Source organism: Poromitra crassiceps (genome assembly GCF_964638095.1).
Source record: "Poromitra crassiceps genome assembly, chromosome: 5".
Taxonomy (NCBI): domain Eukaryota; kingdom Metazoa; phylum Chordata; class Actinopteri; order Beryciformes; family Melamphaidae; genus Poromitra; species Poromitra crassiceps.
This window is the reverse complement of record NC_139642.1, coordinates 62,239,765-62,257,970: the sequence shown is the minus strand read 5'-3', so window position 1 is coordinate 62,257,970 and position 18,206 is coordinate 62,239,765. Positions and strand designations below refer to the sequence as shown.

At 42.9% G+C, this 18,206-nt stretch overlaps 1 protein-coding gene across 1 annotated transcript in view; it reads left to right on the top strand.

Annotated features, from left to right (window-relative positions):
- The window catches only part of LOC310776680 (signal-induced proliferation-associated 1-like protein 2), a gene marked incomplete at both ends in the record, with an annotated part of 44,961 nt that extends 29,769 nt beyond the window's left edge, over positions 1-15,192 (top strand). Inside the window, 7 exons of the mRNA XM_083636840.1 lie at positions 3,566-3,712; positions 8,223-8,302; positions 9,148-9,230; positions 10,803-11,161; positions 12,478-12,645; positions 13,547-13,637; positions 14,908-15,192. Coding sequence (XP_083492966.1) covers positions 3,566-3,712; positions 8,223-8,302; positions 9,148-9,230; positions 10,803-11,161; positions 12,478-12,645; positions 13,547-13,637; positions 14,908-15,192 — 1,213 coding nt within the window. The remainder of the gene's footprint in view (positions 1-3,565; positions 3,713-8,222; positions 8,303-9,147; positions 9,231-10,802; positions 11,162-12,477; positions 12,646-13,546; positions 13,638-14,907) is intronic.
- Between the last annotated feature and the right edge of the window lie 3,014 nt (positions 15,193-18,206).

The following is an 18,206-nucleotide window of genomic DNA, read 5'->3' as shown; positions in this document are numbered from 1 at the left end:
CGCACACACATCTCCACACACACACACATCTCCACACACATACATCTCCACACACACACATCTCCACACACACACATCTCCACACACACACATCTCCACACACACACATCTCCACACACACACATCTCCACACACACATCTCCACGCACACATCTCCCCCACAAACACACAAAGTCACTTATAGAAGCAGCTGCACTGCTTAAAAATACACAGGCTTCAAGATAGGTGAAAATAATTCCCAGACTTCAAACCTCAGTCTCACATTTGACATTCCAGCTGTTCTGCCGTTGTTTTCACACCGCTGCAGCTCCAATTAAAGGTGTGACTGGATCACACATCTGTAACAACCTTTACACTCATCTTCACTGAGCTGCATTCAGATGGTGCCTTTGTTTCTCTTAAGTGGGATGTTTTTTAAGCCTGTGCAGGTTTAGGCAGTATAGCACATTTCATACACAGAGGCAATTTAAAGTGCTTAAATACAATGCATAAAAAGAAAATAGGAGAGTGTTATAGTCAAATATAAGATACAAAAGGTCCAAGTGCAAAATTTTTAGCATATATTTTTTTACTTTGTGAGTAAATTCATATGCATACTTAGATCTTAAATGATACGCTATGTGAATGAATTTTCTTATTGTGTTATATTAAATTCTCTCTTTTTCCTAAATCTACTTTAAACCAATCTAAGCCACAGAATAGGTTCTCTTGCTTATCTTACCTCAGTGCCAACCTGCAGTCAGATCACTGCTACATACACATCAGATCACTGCTACATGCACATCAGATCACTGCTACATGCACATCAGATCACTGCTACATACACATCAGATCACTGCTACATGCACATCAGATCACTGCTACATGCACATCAGATCACTGCTACATGCACATCAGATCACTGCTACATGCACATCAGATCACTGCTACATGCACATCAGATCACTGCTACATGCACATCAGATCACTGCTACATGCACATCAGATCACTGCTACATGCACATCAGATCACTGCTACATGCACATCAGATCACTGCTACATGCACATCAGATCACTGCTACATGCACATCAGATCACTGCTACATGCACATCAGATCACTGCTACATACACATCAGATCACTGCTACATGCACATCAGATCACTGCTACATACTAGGGGTGTCACGATACACTCAGTTCACGATACGATACGTATCACGATACTGGGTTCACGATAACGATACGATACGATACGATTTTAACAATATTTTTTTAAACTTGAATAATGACAATATATGACTGGAAAAGTAGTATTTTATTTGAAATGCACAAATACAAAACATGCTGTTGTGGGAAATTGTTATTACAATAACAACTAGAAAAAACATGAGATTGGAGATAAGGCTTATCTTGAAATAGAATGAGTTACACCGTCACTTAGATTTACTTTGAACTAAAAGGTTTCTCAGCAGTATAAATTCTCATTATGCATCTTCAGTTTTTCTTCAAACTCAAACAACAAGACTTTTCTTAGTCTATTTTTTATGCATCTTCAGTTTTTCCTGTCAAGTAAACAGTTTTGCCAGAAACTCAATTGAATGGTTTCTCTCCTGTATAACTTCTCATGTGTCTCTTCAGAGACTTGTTCAACTGAACTACTTTCCACACATTGAACTTCAACAAACAAAGACGTTTCTTTGTCTACTTTTGAAAAAAAAAAAAAAAAAAAAAAAAAAAAAAAATTCACGATATGAGATTTCATCTCAACGATACATATCGTGACGTTTTACTATCGCGAAATTTCGTGGGACGATATATTGTGACACCCCTACTACATACACATCAGATCACTGCTACATGCACATCAGATCACTGCTACATACACTGCTACATGCACATCAGATCACTGCTACATACACTGCTACATACACATCAGATCACTGCTACATACACATCAGATCACTGCTACATGCACATCAGATCACTGCTACATACACATCAGATCACTGCTACATACACATCAGATCACTGCTACATGCACATCAGATCACTGCTACATACACATCAGATCACTGCTACATACACATCAGATCACTGCTACATGCACATCAGATCACTGCTACATACACATCAGATCACTGCTACATACACATCAGATCACTGCTACATGCACATCAGATCACTGCTACATACACATCAGATCACTGCTACATGCACATCAGATCACTGCTACATACACATCAGATCACTGCTACATACACATCAGATCACTGCTACATGCACATCAGATCACTGCTACATGCACATCAGATCACTGCTACATGCACATCAGATCACTGCTACATGCACATCAGATCACTGCTACATGCACATCAGATCACTGCTACATACACATCAGATCACTGCTACATGCACATCAGATCACTGCTACATGCACATCAGATCACTGCTACATGCACATCAGATCACTGCTACATGCACATCAGATCACTGCTACATGCACATCAGATCACTGCTACATGCGATGTGATTGTTAGAAATGTGCTTCAAAGCCTCTTGGTTCATCTTTCAGAACCTCATGGCCGTGTGTTTGTGCACAAAGGCTGGCTGGCGATACACTAGGAAAAAGTCAGTACCCGGCCTGCACAAACTGAGTATTTATTTATTTTTTAATCTCACCTGCACAGTTTTCTCTTGTTTCTGTTTCTACAAATAATGTTTCTGTTTGTACAAATAATTAACAGAATCAGGTAGAAAATGATAAGCGGTTGTTAATACTACTGTAATCTCTCAAGACAGATTTTCTATTTGCATGAAAATCTGTCGGCATGGTTGAAGAAAACCTGGATAATAGCGCTTCTAGCAACTTGCGTAAGAACGCTGTCAAATAGCTCATCTGTTAGCTCCACATTGCTTTTGTAGTGCTGATTGATGCTGCTCAGACTGTATATACAGGAAGAACCAGATATTGGCGGTTGGCAAAATTAGCATGAAGGGGCGTGGCCGAGAGCCTCAGCATTGAGTTCTGGATATTCAGGTATTGAAACGAGCCCCCCCCCCCCAGAGTTTTTGTGTGTGCTTTGTTTTGACTTATGGATTCCCACATTGATATTGCTGTGTGGCTTATAGGGTCCTGAGCAGTTCACTGTGGAGGTTGGGAGTTCACTTCCCTGTGTGGCTCAGTGGGAAGAGCAAGGCAGCAGCACACGATCTGATTTCACCAACAGTTGTTCCTGGACCAACATTTCTTCCTAGTATGGGCTGGGGAAACCCCGCCCCTGAACTCCTTTGATTGGTCGCCACAATTGCTTCTTCCTTAAAACATGCGGCAAGGAAAAAAAATTGGTTAGCACACAGCTATGGCCCCATTTAGAGTCAAATAGATGATAAAGCAGACTATGCTTTGGGGCGTGATTGACAGGTTGCCTCTCCAGTGATCTCGCAGCTCACCGATCACGGACGAATAGCGGCTCTGTGGGAAAGCCCTGGTCTCACGCTAGCTGCTTCTGGCTCCAGATAACCAAGATGGTGCCAAACTCAAGGCTTCAAAAAGTCCACAAACCAATAGTCTGTTTTCCTCTCCAGAATGCATCAGGACTACGACGTGTCTCCCTCGGGCCTACGTTGTCGTGGCGATCTCAGTCAGCTGTTCTGCAACTCGCCCAGCAACCAGTCCACCTCCAGTGACCCGGGACCCAACGGCACCTGGCAGAGCCACACCTACGGCACAGGGTGAGCCACTTCAGAACTGGTCCAGACCAGTTCAGACCAGTCCAGAGAACTTCAGACCGATCCAGACCAGTTCAGACTCGGTTTGGGTGAAAGAAACCCGGTACCACTACAACTGGTACTACCGGTACCGAATTGCAACACCGATTTTGGTACCTCATTTAGCTGCCATGCCTGAGCTACTGATTGAAATATCTGCCCTAGGTCAGGGGTGTCCAAACTTTTTTGAATGGGGGCCAGATTAGATCATGTGAAAATGCCGGGGGGCCAGGTGCTTCTCCCATCATATGGGTTATAGAAAAAATAAAATAAAAAATCACATACAAGTGTAAGTATTTTGTTTACCATCTGAAAACATTAGTTCTGCCTGTGCTGTTCCTACTTGGTGCTTGTACAAACTGTATGATAGTGCTGTCATTGTTAGGTGAAGGGAGAAAATGCAAATTGAACTTGCTTGATTAACCAATACCGTGTGGAGGGCCACACATAGTATATTTTGAGAGACAAGCCGAGGGCCATTTAAAATCTGTCCACGGGCCACAATTGGCCCCAGGGCCGGACTTTGGACATGCCTGTCTTAGGTGCTCCGAAACCACCACACCCTTTCACTAACAATATTGTAACCGTTATTTACTGTTTAATTATTGTAGTTAGAATCAGGTTTTATTTACTATTATTATTATTATTATTTATAGTGATTAATTGGTACCTGTATCGATACGTTTCCTTGACGTTCGGTGCTGCAATCGGTATATATAGATATTTTTTTGTCTTTGTTTTGTTTTTACCGTTCCCACCCTAATGATGAAGACGAAGCGGAACCAGGCGAATACGTTTGACGTTGCGTGTTCACACTCCTGTCACTACGCTGGCGGCAGGTTTAAAAGATTTGTAGTATATTTGGAAGAAAACTAGTTTCATGCGAGGCATCGTGCTGTTGAATCACACAACAGAGACTACCCTGTGATGATTGTCAGGGAGACGCTGGAACAAACTTCACAGTGCTTTGCTGAACCTGACTTGCTTTCTGACACAATATTATGTGGACTTTGCCAACTCTGAATACAGAACAACAACGACCAGTGCTCTGCCCGGCCCGCTGACTGAGCTAGAACACTGACTCCCTCCTTAAAAGTCATGCTCGTCCAGCGTCAAGCCAAGATATTTATACTGATCCGTATATGATAGTACTACTGGACCAAAATTAAATACAAAATAACTTTTCTCCTTTGATTTCTGTCTAAAATGTACTATTTGTGTTTTGTCTCGATTTACCATAAGTCTCCATTTCCAGCACCATTCCACAACAATGTTCAACATGATCTGCAGGTAATTTTCGCGCTCAGCAAGTAAGACTGTCATCTGTGTACAATAATATGCCCACAGTCTGGTCATCAACTTTAACTCCCATGTTGAGTGCCTTAATTTGAAAAGCTAAATCATTAACAAAAATGGAAAATAAAGTTGGGGCAAAACATCTCCTTGTTTCACGCTGAATTGTTGGAGGAACCATCCAGTAGAATATTCATTAACCTGGACACGAGCAACAGGTGCTTGATAAGGAGACATAATAGAATTTCCATTGACCCCAGAGTTTAACAACTTATACCATGGTCACTTGCCAACAAAACAATAAGACCAGTCATTTATATTTCCATGTGTAATAAATAAAGCAATCTAAATGGCTAAATGTCTGTTATTCATACTGTAAATCAGTCTTCCACGAAATAAAATAGTCCCTCCCACCTCCACCACCCGCTCCGTTTTAAAGCCGACTCAAACGTTAACTTTATCACAGGAATGCAGGTTTAACGATGTTTTGCGTTCTACATTAAATGAAGACATTACCGTTTGGCAGCTTGCTTTATTTTGTATGATAGATACGTATTGGCCAAGTATATTAACATTTAAGAGCGATCGAGTTTCAGGAAGTAACACAGAGCAGCGGGGGCTGTATGTGGTGACATGCAGAGAGAACTCTCTGCGTTAACGTCTGCGGGTCTTATAAGACGTAAATGGCGCGAGGCAGGAGTAGAGTGAAAACTATCTGCTTTCAGTATGTTGGAGTCCAGGTATGTTTTGTACAAGGACGTCTCTCAGTGTGTTGCTGTTAACTGCCCATTGCGTTGTTTTCTTTTTGTTGATCTCGTCTTTTTCCTCTTTGACTTGATTTGTGCATAGCGGGTGGACCCCTTGATTTGTATCAGTGATAAGAGGCAGCGCGCGCTCTCCCAGAGCGCCTGGCTGCTGGTTGCTGCAAGTTGTAAACAGGAGGTTTGACAGTTGACAGCTGAGAGCCCGGTTTCTGTCAGCTGACCAGAACAGAGCCGGCTTCTCTCAGGAGAGGGAATCTCCGAAACGAAAATTCTCTCTCTCTCTCTCTCTCTCTCTCTCTCTCTCTCTCTCTCTCTCTCTCTCTCTCTCTCTCTCTCTCTCTCTCTCTCTCTCTGTGTCAAAGGCCGGGCTCGTGCACGAGCGAGGGAAATATCCTCTTTGTCGCCGAGAAGAGCCTGGTGACGCGAGGTTAAAAATCTCCGAAACGAAAATCAAAATAGTAAATAAGAGTTATTTTTGATAAACTGAGCACACAGGGGTGATTTAAATACTTACTTTGACCGAGTCAATTTTTTTCTCAACATCCAAAATTGTCATATTAACCCTTAACAGGGGTATAGAGCTCAAACTGCTCTCCTGATAACACTGATGAAACTATGGCGCATTGATATGAACGGTGAACAGACCATTTAGCTAGGTGTCCATTATCACTGTACAATATCACTTTTTAATGGACACCTTGCAGCCAATCAGAATCGAGTATTCACTCAGACCATGGTATAAAAGCGGGTTAATGCACTTCGAGGTGTCCATTATCACTTTTTAAGGGACTTCGCGGAGGCAAACCATCCTCGGCTTCGCCTCGGACGGTTCACGCCTCCACGTCGTCCCTTAAAAAGTGATAATGGACACCTCGTCGTACATTAACCCTTACATATTGAAGAAGTCAATCCAATCAAACGCCTTCTGCAAATCATCAATGTTTTTCCTTCATTCTTGCACGTACAATAGAGGTGACTGTGTACATTTGATCAATACAAGATATGATCTATTATTGCCATTATTACTATAAGAATAGTATCATTGTTATTAGCATTATATTTGAATCTCTAGTAAATGATTATTCAGGAGGAAGTGCTGATACCTTCTCTACTACTACTACTGTTTCACACACACACACACACACACACACACACACACACACACAAACACAAAACACACACACATGCACAAACACACAAACAATACACACACACACAAACAACACACACACACAAACAACACACACACACACACACACACAGAAAACAACAGACACACACACACACACACACACACACACACACACACACACACACACAGTGTCAGGTTTCTCAGCCTGGCAGCAGTGTGGATAAAGTCTCCATGCAGAGACTGAAATAGCTTCTGTACATTCCTCTAACCCTGCCAGCAGCAAAGCATTGTGGGACGTTTAGTTAAAAGCAGACAAGAGTTTTCTGTTAATGAAAACGCCTTGTTAGTTTAACTGTTAATGAAAACATCTTGTTAGTTTAACTGTTAATGAAAACGCCTTGTTAGTTTAACTGTTAATGAGAACATTTTGTAACAAATGTGCAAATTTGCATAACTTATTTTCTCACATGGATCAAGTTTGTCTGCACTTCACTGTTTAATTCTGATGAATATCTTGTATAATAAGTTGGTAAGGGATTTGTAACTTCTTTTTGGCTGGACCCCTAACGTGAATGTGAGTGAGTGAGTGATGAAGTTACACCATTGGTTGGCTGTGGCACGTGGCTCCACCACAGTGTTCCGTTTGCGTCAGTTGGCGCATGCGCGACACTGTTAGTGCTGCTAGTTGGACAGTGTCACGGAAGAAACATAAAGGTAGCAGCCGGCTGCACACACCACGGTCTCCTCTCTCCTCTATTTAACGGACGTATAGGGTGATGAAGCACTGCTAGCTATCGCTAGCCATTAAAAAGGATGATCTTGATATTTCCATAAATTAGAAACTCTGACTATATATAACTTTTTAAATTATTGAGATAGCTCCCTCAGAGTATTTTAATCAGTTACTTATTTGTCTAAAAGTAAAACATGAGAAAAATGGCTTTAAACATTTTGATTACATTTTCTGCAGTGGCATTGCACCAAAACCATAAAAATAAATACCGGTACGTTTCCCTTTTGTTTTATGAACATAATTATTCACCATGATGTACTACGGAGATTACAGTAACCAACTCACTCAAGATCTCAAAATACCTGCAAAACTCAATCTAGTTTGGCTCATTGCCAACAATAAGTATCAGCGACATGTGAAGGAAGGCTTCTCCCAGACCAGCACACACATATACGAGGTTTCCACCATGTCTTGTTTGTGTTGAATTAGTGACAGAATGTATTTGTGGTGAAAAGTTGTTGACATCATTGTTATTATGTCTTCTCTGTCCAGATGTCAGCCTGGCCTCATAGATCCATCCAGCAGCACTAAAGGAGGGAGAGAGTCCAGACTGGCGAGGACCCACTCTGCAGGTACACACACGCACGCACACACGCGCACACACACACACACACATGCACGCACGCATGCACGCACGCACGCACACACACGCACACACACGCACACACGCGCACACACACACACACACACACACACACACACACACACACACACACACACGCACACACACACACACACGGCAGAGTCTGCTAAACCAAACACAGCAGGACTTCCTGTCTCTTAATGATCATTTCCTGCTGTCCTCTTCTTTACTCTTGACTGTTTCTAGCTTCACTTTCTGCAGATGTTCAGTCAGAGCAGCTTTGTGTCTTCAGTTGGTTCTTAAATTGGTCTCAAATTTAATTCCAGGTGACATTATAATGTCTTTAAAGGTCTTAATTTGGCTTTCTGAAAGCTGCAGATTCCCTGTTGATGTCCTAAGTTTTATTTAATTTTTTTTTCTAAATGTCTATGGAGAAAATGAATGGAGAACTCTTCTGGGACAAGAGATGTCACGTGACTGTTCAGCTCTATATCTTTATTTCGTTTTACTGTTAATTCCTCAAATTAGTACCGGTAGTTTATTTGATTGCTATGATATTCTTATAGACCATGTATGTCCTGAGCTATTTAAAAAAAAGGGGGGTGGGGGGTCAAACCCGGGCCCGACCCGGGCGCTAGCTAGTGATGTGAAAGTGGGCCTGGCCTCTGGCCCCTCGGGCTCGGGCCAGAATGCAGGGCTCTCCTGTGGAACTGGAAGCGGCTGCAGATGGGCTGGACCTTGTGATCCACTTCAACCACAGGAATGTAGAAAATGAGAATATGATATCTGAACCAAAACAAACAAGACCCAAAATGACTTCCTCTTCTCCTGCAGAGGCGAAGTGGCATCACCCATCCACCAAGATCTCAAACATGAGGGAGAGGAGCCAGCAGAAGCAGTCCAGCCGCCAACTCCGAGTGAGTATCTCTAAGAAGTAAAAGAACTTTGAGGGACCTTCAGGTTTCTATGGTGACTGTCTGGACTGACTGACTGGTGATCTAGTCTCTCGGCGTCAGACAGTCTGAGATCTCCCCGCCTACCAATCGTCTGGGGATTTCTAAATGCAAGATAGTGCATTAGGGCTGCTGCCCTAAACATGTTGGATTAGGGCTGCTGCCCTAAACATGTTGGATTGGCTCTGCAATTAAGTTTTTTTTTACTCTCGGATTGTTTCCACCCAACTTTAACAACGGAAGCTGGAAGATTGTCCTCAGTCTCTAGTTGAGCAAAATGGTTATAGACTGACTAAATTTAGTCCATCTACTTATTCATATCTATCCTTGTAGGATTCTGGGAGGTTCAGATAAGTGAGATCCGATGCATCCACATAGTCCAGATGGGAACTGAGACAATGAAGCTCCATACATGTTTAGCTGATTAGCAAACATCAGATGTGAGTCACATGTGGGGGAGGAATCAGAATGTGGACATTGTGTTTGAACCATTGACTGTATAAGCTACAAGATGGACGTCATTACAGCTCCTCAAAAGTGAAGCCAAAACATCTCGATTGCCCCCCTGGTGGCTGGTTCCATATTAGGTCATAAGTCCCGCCCCCTCCATGTTAGCTGATGGGACATGAGCCAAACTAAACAAAAATCACGTACAAGTACACATCAAATACATTTTGATATGTTTGTTTTTAATTCACTATTTGATGATATAAAAAGGGGGTATGACATCATGATTGACAGCTGTGACCGCCACTCTCAAGCCTCCGTCAGACGGCGGAACGGCTGAGGGGGCGTTTCCCGTGGACCATCATCCCGCCAGTCGTCTCTAGTGCACAGACTTTGCCTCCAAATGACGTCACACAAGCAAGATGGCAGCTCGCGGAAACAAGATATTTTGGCTTCACTTTTGCATGGAAGTGGAGATGATGCATCTCCACTTCCTACCACTGCCACCATCTTGTATACCATGGCTGACAAATCTGGGGCCCGCGGGCCAACTTTGGCCTGACCTCGGTTTGTTTTGTCCCACCATGGATTTGTCTTCGCGTGATGCTTCTCATACCATATGATACTAGAAGACCTAAGGAATCGAGTGGTATCAACCATGTCAAACTAGCATGTCGGCAAGGGGGCTAAATAACGCTCCAAATCTAGGCTAAACTTTGGCGAGGGAAAAATTGGCGTGGGCATTTTCAAAGGGGTCCCTTCACCTCAAGATATCTGAATGAGAATGGGTAGGGTTAGGGTTTTGAACCTTGAGTTGCATGCACTTTCTGTCAGGAAGGTGTATTTCCCTTTGAAAGTGTTTAAGCTTTTTTTAATCAACTCTAAATCTAATAAAAGTGTTTAAGTTCTAATAACATTTTTATTATTTTTGAAAATGTATTTTAGATTGAGAATGTAAATTGTCTATAAAATATACATTTTAATGTAATGTAATTTCTTATAACATCAACATTTATTTTTGGCCCATCATAGGAAAGAAAGCACCTCTGTTTCATAAAGTCATGGTCTGAACAGAATTGTGTTTTGCAGCAGTGTGGAGAGAAGAGCTGCTCCAGCCCGTGCAGCAGCAACACACTGTCCAGCAGCGGCAGCAGCAGCGACGACAAACGCTTCCAGGCCTCCGACACCCCGGACCCCCCTGAGCCCCCGGACCCCGAGCCCCTGGACACTGAGGCACTGGGCCTCACCTACATCAGCGGGGCGTCGACCGACAGCGGCATCGACACGGCGCCCTGCGTGCCGCCCCTGCTCTCCCCTCGGCCCGAGGCCGGCGGCCAGGCGCAGCGCAGGGAGGCGGGCCTGACCCGGGGAATCGACCCGTCAACCTCAGCCGGAAACGTGACTGACGGGAGTCTGGGCGATCTGAGTGAGATCTCGTCTCTGTCCAGGTAAACAGACTATTTTACCATCTTGTGAAAGACTCATTGCATCATTTGCATGGTCTCAATAAAAACATTAAAATGCAATGCAATAAAATGCAAAAACTATCCACGGCACACTGTAGGTAGGGTTTGTGCATAATTAAAATTTTGATTTTAGCTGAATATAGTGCTCGAATGATGTTGTTAAGCCGAGCAGTGCGTACAACGTAGGTAGGTAGGTAAGTACTTTATTAATCCGTGAGGAAATTCAGGTATCCAGTGTAGCAGCTCCCAGGCCAAAGACAAAATGAGACAGGACATAGCACAAACCAACAAACATGACAATACAGGACAATGCAGACAGTACAAGACGGTAACATGACAGGCAGGTTTCTGGTTAAAAGATTAAGAAGATACAATTGCACGGTTACTAAAATACTAAAATACTAGTTGTCAAAATTGCACAGTGCCCATATCTAGTCCACAGCCATGTCTGAGTGGCGCTCAGTCCCCCATACTGTCACTACTGGTCTGACGGGCCCCAGCCCCCATGGCCCCATCGCCCACGAGGCACGCAGTGTGTCATGTATAACGTAACATTCACGGTCTGCCTTTTCTTCACCAAGGTAGAACTTGGGTGGACTTAAACTTTGACATGAACATTATGAGTGGTGCTGTCTGTCTTGAGGCTTATAGCATGAGGAAGAACTCTTATTCTCTAAACCTGGTTGGCACAACTCTTCCGGTGGGTGAAAAGAATTAAAGGACTTCTTTGTGGAAAAATGTAAATAATTGTTGATGTGTGCAAATTACGTTATTATTGTTCTCTGTGTGATTTAAATGCATTTCTGTGAGATTAAATTTCCGCTTTGTTTTTTCTTTTGTCTTTATAACAATTGATACATTTATGTGACATCATTGCAGCATACATATTATGTTGTCCTGCGGGAAAAAAGTCACGTGATGATGACCCTTGTTGTATGTTATTGAGGATGCATTTTCATTTACGTGAGTGTTCAATGCGGTCACAATGACCACCTGCAGAGATCAGATCACAATCTGTCCTCAATGTGTCTGGGGTGCATTTACACCTGTACTTTAATGTGGTCAAACACTATCCGATCACCCAAAATGCATTTGATTGTCAAGTGTAAAGGGGTTGATTATATATTGAACAAATGATATTTATCTCATACTTTGTGGCATTGTGATGTTGTGATATTGTGTAAATTGTATCTAACTTTTCTATTTCCATTCTCCGTCCATATTTCTATACTGTATGCTGTATACACAATCAGTCAGCAAATAAACTCTATACATTTCCTCTACTTCCTGTTTCACAGTGGCTCTCGGCGGTCAGAAAGCCCGTCAGAGCGTGTACTGAAGAGCTGTACCTCTGCCGAATCCTCCAAAAATGCAGGGCGCCAGGAGACACGCCCTCTGCTGGGACCGGAGGACCAGATTGGCTGGAAGAAAGCAGAGGACTGTTCCCTATTGGAGGAATCTATCAGGTGAGACAGCAGCTCACCTGTCAGTCAAACTTAAGACGTTCATATTTATTTCCATGTCTCAGAGCAGCAGATGGGTTTTCACTGCATGTTATTGATCATCGCGTTCCGGTCAGACGCTAAAGGAGAGACTGAATATTTCCAGAAGTCCAGTGAGCGGGTTAAGGTCAGATAACAGAAACAATAACTGCTGTAACATGAAACCAAATGATGAAGGAACTTCAATCGTTGGTTCAATAAATCTGAAACCTTTTGGTCCCGTCATAATGTAACTTGACCTTCCACAAATTGCAACAAAAAAACAAACTCAATGGATTTGTTAACGTTTTGTGAACTGTCACAGACATCACGCACTGTAGACTGGCGGGCTAAAAAGGCATTTTTGGTAGGATCATTGGGTGATTTTCAAAACTTTCCCATCATACAATTGCTTAGGATTGTTTTTTTCTCTCTCTCATTCAGAACATATTGAGGACACAACATCCATTGAGCTTTGTTGCAATTTGTGAGAGGTTGACCCAAGTTTTGGGCTAAAATGCTCGATTCTCCAGAGTCATTTGGGAATGAACTCCACATCTAAATTAGAAATGACCAAACTGATCATTTACACTGCAAATATTACTATTATTAGTATCGAGGGCCAGTGGTGTATCGAAGGGCGCCAGAGGCCAGTTCTGGGACGGAGTCATCGTGCACGGCAGGCACACATCGGCTGCTTTACAACCAGCCGACTCTTCTCGACAGTTCTTCCTCACACATGTTCTGTTCTGTCCTTCAGGTCCAACTTTACTGCTGTGTCCCGTTCAAACTGTCCTGTTAAAACCACATCTCTCTCTCTCACACACTCTCCCTCTCTCTCCCTCTCTCTCTCTCCCTCCCTCTCTCTCTCTCCCTCCCTCCACAGACTCCAGTCCTTGCTGATGTCAGATCTTCGATCCGGTCCGGTCAGAGAATCCCTCCTCAGATTGATGCTGGCTGAAGCAGAAGGAGGGAAGGTGAGTCTAAATTAAATTAAATTAAATTAAATTAAATTAAATTAAAACAAATTAAAACAAATTAAAACAAATTAAAACAAATTTTGTTGTAAAACCCTAGAAGGACTGCTGGATCACCTTCAACGACCCCTGGCGGTCCCTGATCCACGCCCGGCTTTCCTTATTCTCTGCCTTTATGCACGATTGAGTGATAGAACTCCATAGAAAAGACATTTCATCGCTAACACCCTTAAATGTAGCTACCGGTACTTACAAAGTGTACAAAAACAAATACATTCATCACCTTAGCTGCTAAGGGGTGGGCAACATGTTTTTCCCAGAGGGCCATATTGACTTACACAAAGTAAGCGAAGGGACCCACATTAGACATCATACATGCCAACACTCCCAATATAATAGTGATACAAAGCCAATGGCTTTAGCAGATGAGATGTACTAACATAATTCTGCCTTTTATAGATTTTGTGGATTGAGATGGTTCAGGGGCCGGGTCAGGCCCTGGGGCCACATTTTGCCCATGTGTGCTTAGAGCAGCGGAGAAAAGGTTCTTCAGTGACCAGTTTACAATATAGATAGTTTACGGAGCAAAGATCAAGACCAGTTTACAATATAGATAGTTTATGGAGCAAGATCAAGGCTACATGGAAAATTTACAATCAGCTACTTCAAAGAAATAAACAATTTCCTTTAACCTTACACACGGAAGTTCTACTTTCACTAATATTTTTCATATAGCTTGTCGGTTCAATTATTTCTTGCAAAAATATATACAACAGTTAATCCTTTAAATTATATTTAGGTTTCTACCACTCCCTCGCACATACTTTTATATTTAATTTGTGTGTTTTTATCGTTGTGTGTGAAAACAGAGTAAATGCATTAGCATGGGTTCCCTCATCTGGAAGTCAATGGGCTTTTAGAATGGGTTTTTCGGTTCGATGCCTGAAAGGTCTGTGGTGAACAAACATTTCTGATCTTTGTGACCAGTAAGATCATCTTCACAATTGAACACCACTTTTATGGTTTTTGAAGCGTTTTCTGGTTATTGCATTTGCACTTAAAAAAAAACATAAAAGTGATTTGTGAAGATTATTTTACTGAACACAAATTTCTAAGTAACATAAACTTTTGTTTTTACCACAGAGCTTATTTTCTTTTGGTCAAGGGAACCCAGGGCGATGCTAACTTCTTGTTTGGCATACATCATCCCTGCACCATTCTTTTGTCTTGAGTCCTAACAGAGCAATGTCTTCTCCGTCTTTCCGTCCAGACTCTAGGTGGCATCCCTGGCAGCGGTCTTAGTGTCGGTCCTGGCATTTTCCCGTTGTCCCCGATGCGACCTGTGTACCGGACACTGTCGGACAGCAGCCTGTGCAGCCGCAGAAGGAGCGTGTCCCTCGTCAGCTCCCGTACCTCGCTGCTGGAGTGGGCACTGGCGGGCGACTCCCCGCTCTGCGACACAGCGCCGTACCACAACACCTTGCCGTACCACAACACCCTGCCGCCGCGCATCAGCCGCCACTGCCTTCCTCTGCAGAAGAGTGAGTGTGACTGACTGTGACTCCAAATGAATAAAGCTCAGCAGCAACACATTTGCAAATAAAATACAAATAATAATAATATGACCACTTCCTCTGTCTCCACAGACAAGCTCAGTCTCTCCGACAGCTGTCTGACAGAGAGATCCAAGATGGCTGACGCTGGGCTGCTGTCGCTCCCCAGTGCCTCGTCCCACCTGGACTGGTCCCGCCTGCTGGACTCCACGGCGCTGGCACTCCAAGGTACGGGGGAGGAGTCAATGTGCAGGGTCGTCCAATAGACTTCTCTAGAACTCCCACAACATGCAGGGTAGTCCAATAGACTTCTATAGAACTCCCACAACGTGCAGGGTAGTCCAATAGACTTCTATAGAACTCCCACAATGTGCAGGGTAGTCCAATAGACTTCTATAGAACTCCCACAACGTGCAGGGTAGTCCAATAGACTTCTATAGAACTCCCACAACGTGCAGGGTAGTCCAATAGACTTCTATAGAACTCCCACAACGTGCAGGGTAGTCCAATAGACTTCTATAGAACTCCCACAATGTGCAGGGTAGTCCAATAGACTTCTATAGAACTCCCACAATGTGCAGGGTAGTCCAATAGACGTCTATAGAACTCCCACAACGTGCACGGTAGTCCAATAGACTTCTATAAAACTCCCACAACGTGCAGGGTAGTCCAATAGACTTATATAGAACTCCCACAATGTGCAGGGTAGTCCAATATACTTCTATAGAACTCCCACAACATGCAGGGTAGTCCAATAGATTCTATAGAACTCCCACAATGTGCAGGTTAGTCCAATAGACTTCTATAGAACTCCCACAACGTGCAGGGTAGTCCAATAGACTTCTATAGACCTCCCACAATGTGCAGGGTAGTCCAATAGACTTCTAATAGACCTGCCACAATGTCTGAAATCAACGCCACAGGAGTGTGACAATGAAATAAAATGGTGGCCAATAGGGCTGTGAATCTTCACTGGCCTCACGATTCGATTCGATTACGATTCAGAGGGCTACGATTCGATTCGATAACGATTATCGATGCATCTCGATGCATCTTAAATCGATGCATCACTTTTTTTCCCGAATACATGATTTTTTTTCTCACTTTCTTTTTTCTCACTGTGTGGCTACTTTTAAAATAAAAGTGCATTTAGAATTGCATTGTATTATGATCCATAATTAAAATAAACAACTGCATGTACTTCCATTATATTTTATTTGATTATATATATATATATATATATATATATATATATATATATATATATATATATATATATATATATTTTAATAATCGATTTTTGACATTTTTGAATCGATGCAGAATCGTGCACGTCCGCATCGCGATGCATCTTATAATCGATTATTTTTGACACCCCTAGTGGCCAATAAGGCCGTGTTCGGGATGGCGGATGGGCGTATACGTTGTTTGCCTTTGATGCCAATGACTGGAGTTCCATTCCCAGCGTTTTCAAAGTACGGTATATTTCAACCATAAGCCACATTAAAAAAAAAAAAATTACCAAACATTTTTCTTATTTAACCATGACCAAACTATTTCTCTAACCTTAAAGAATAATTTTGCCACTGTGGATAATGATGGTTTAGTAAAAAACTAGGTCACGTATGTAGTAGAAATGTGCAATTATTTCCATGGCCCGAGAAAACGCTGTAGAGCGAGCGCGTGTTGTGATATGTTCACGGCCCAAAGAAAAGGTTAGCAGAGACAAAGCAGCTGGTTTGCTAGCCAGCTAAGCTGCTGCATGGAAAACTCTCCCCAGTGGTTTTCTCGCAAATGTAAGATCGCTCACAGTGATACTCGAGTATCGCTGCACAGGAAATCACACCCGTTTTCAAAGGCGTTGTGTGGATGAACTTACCAAGTGCTGAATGGCTGCTGGATGTAACAGCGTTCCAGGTAAAACAGTCTCTGTTTGCTCCTCTGTATTTAGAGTTTACAGTCAAAGTTCACCAAAGCACCGTGAAGCTTGTTGCAGCATAGTTTTCTGTCCGTCTCCATGGCGACCATCACCAAGCACCGGCGGGCTCTCAGCAGCTTCGCTCACTAACCTATGATGATCAATGTTCAGTGAAGGTATACCAGACGTGAGCGTGGAGGCTGATCTTCACATCAAGTCATATGTGCATCGCCTCCTCTAATTGACATGGAAAGCAAGCGTTTCCAAACAGCGGTGTGGCTTCCCGACAGCAACAACACATTCTAATCCAGGAGACTGAAATCCAGGCTTTCTGTAAACTGTCTGAGGAAGTAACAGTGTTCTGTTTAATCGCACTGCTTCACTTTTCTGAACATCTGTACGAACCGGGCTGCTGCCCCCTGCTGGCCTTATTCCCTTACATATTCCAAACTCTTGACACTGACAGACTGTCTGTCATCAGTGAGTAATCCCAGCCAGTGAATTTAAAGTATTCCAAGTTAATTTAGCATTGTTGAAATCTTCCAGAGCGTTGAGTCTTTCCTGTTCGCTCCTCCGCTTCTGCACCCAGGTGATAATGAGAAGGCTGAGTGTATTTTTGGAGATGTGAAATTAATCTGTTCTCATTTGCAGCAGTGCTGTAATCACACTGTCTCTGGCAATTTACATCATCTCTACCTCATGTATATGTGTTTTGAGAGAGTAGAGACAGAGAGAGAGAGAGAGAGAGAGAGAGAGAGAGAGAGAGAGAGAGCGAGAGAGCGAGAGAGAGAGAGCGAGTGTGTGTGTGTGTGTGTTGGGGCTACAGATTGCCTGCTGTTCAGGTCTGGTCTGATTATACATGGAGTTTATTCTCATATCAGCATACATACATAATGACAGACTTTTTTCTGAAGGGCGGTTGATGAAACAAAATGTTTACGGATGTTTTCGATATGGAATGGGCAAACATCAGTTATAATCTTTACCAGCCGGTGGTGATGTCATCAGTGAGCGATGTCACTCTTATCATCAGTGATTTCACTCAAGCAACAGGGTTGCTTGGCATGACATGCATCAGTGAATTCGCGCTGCCACAAT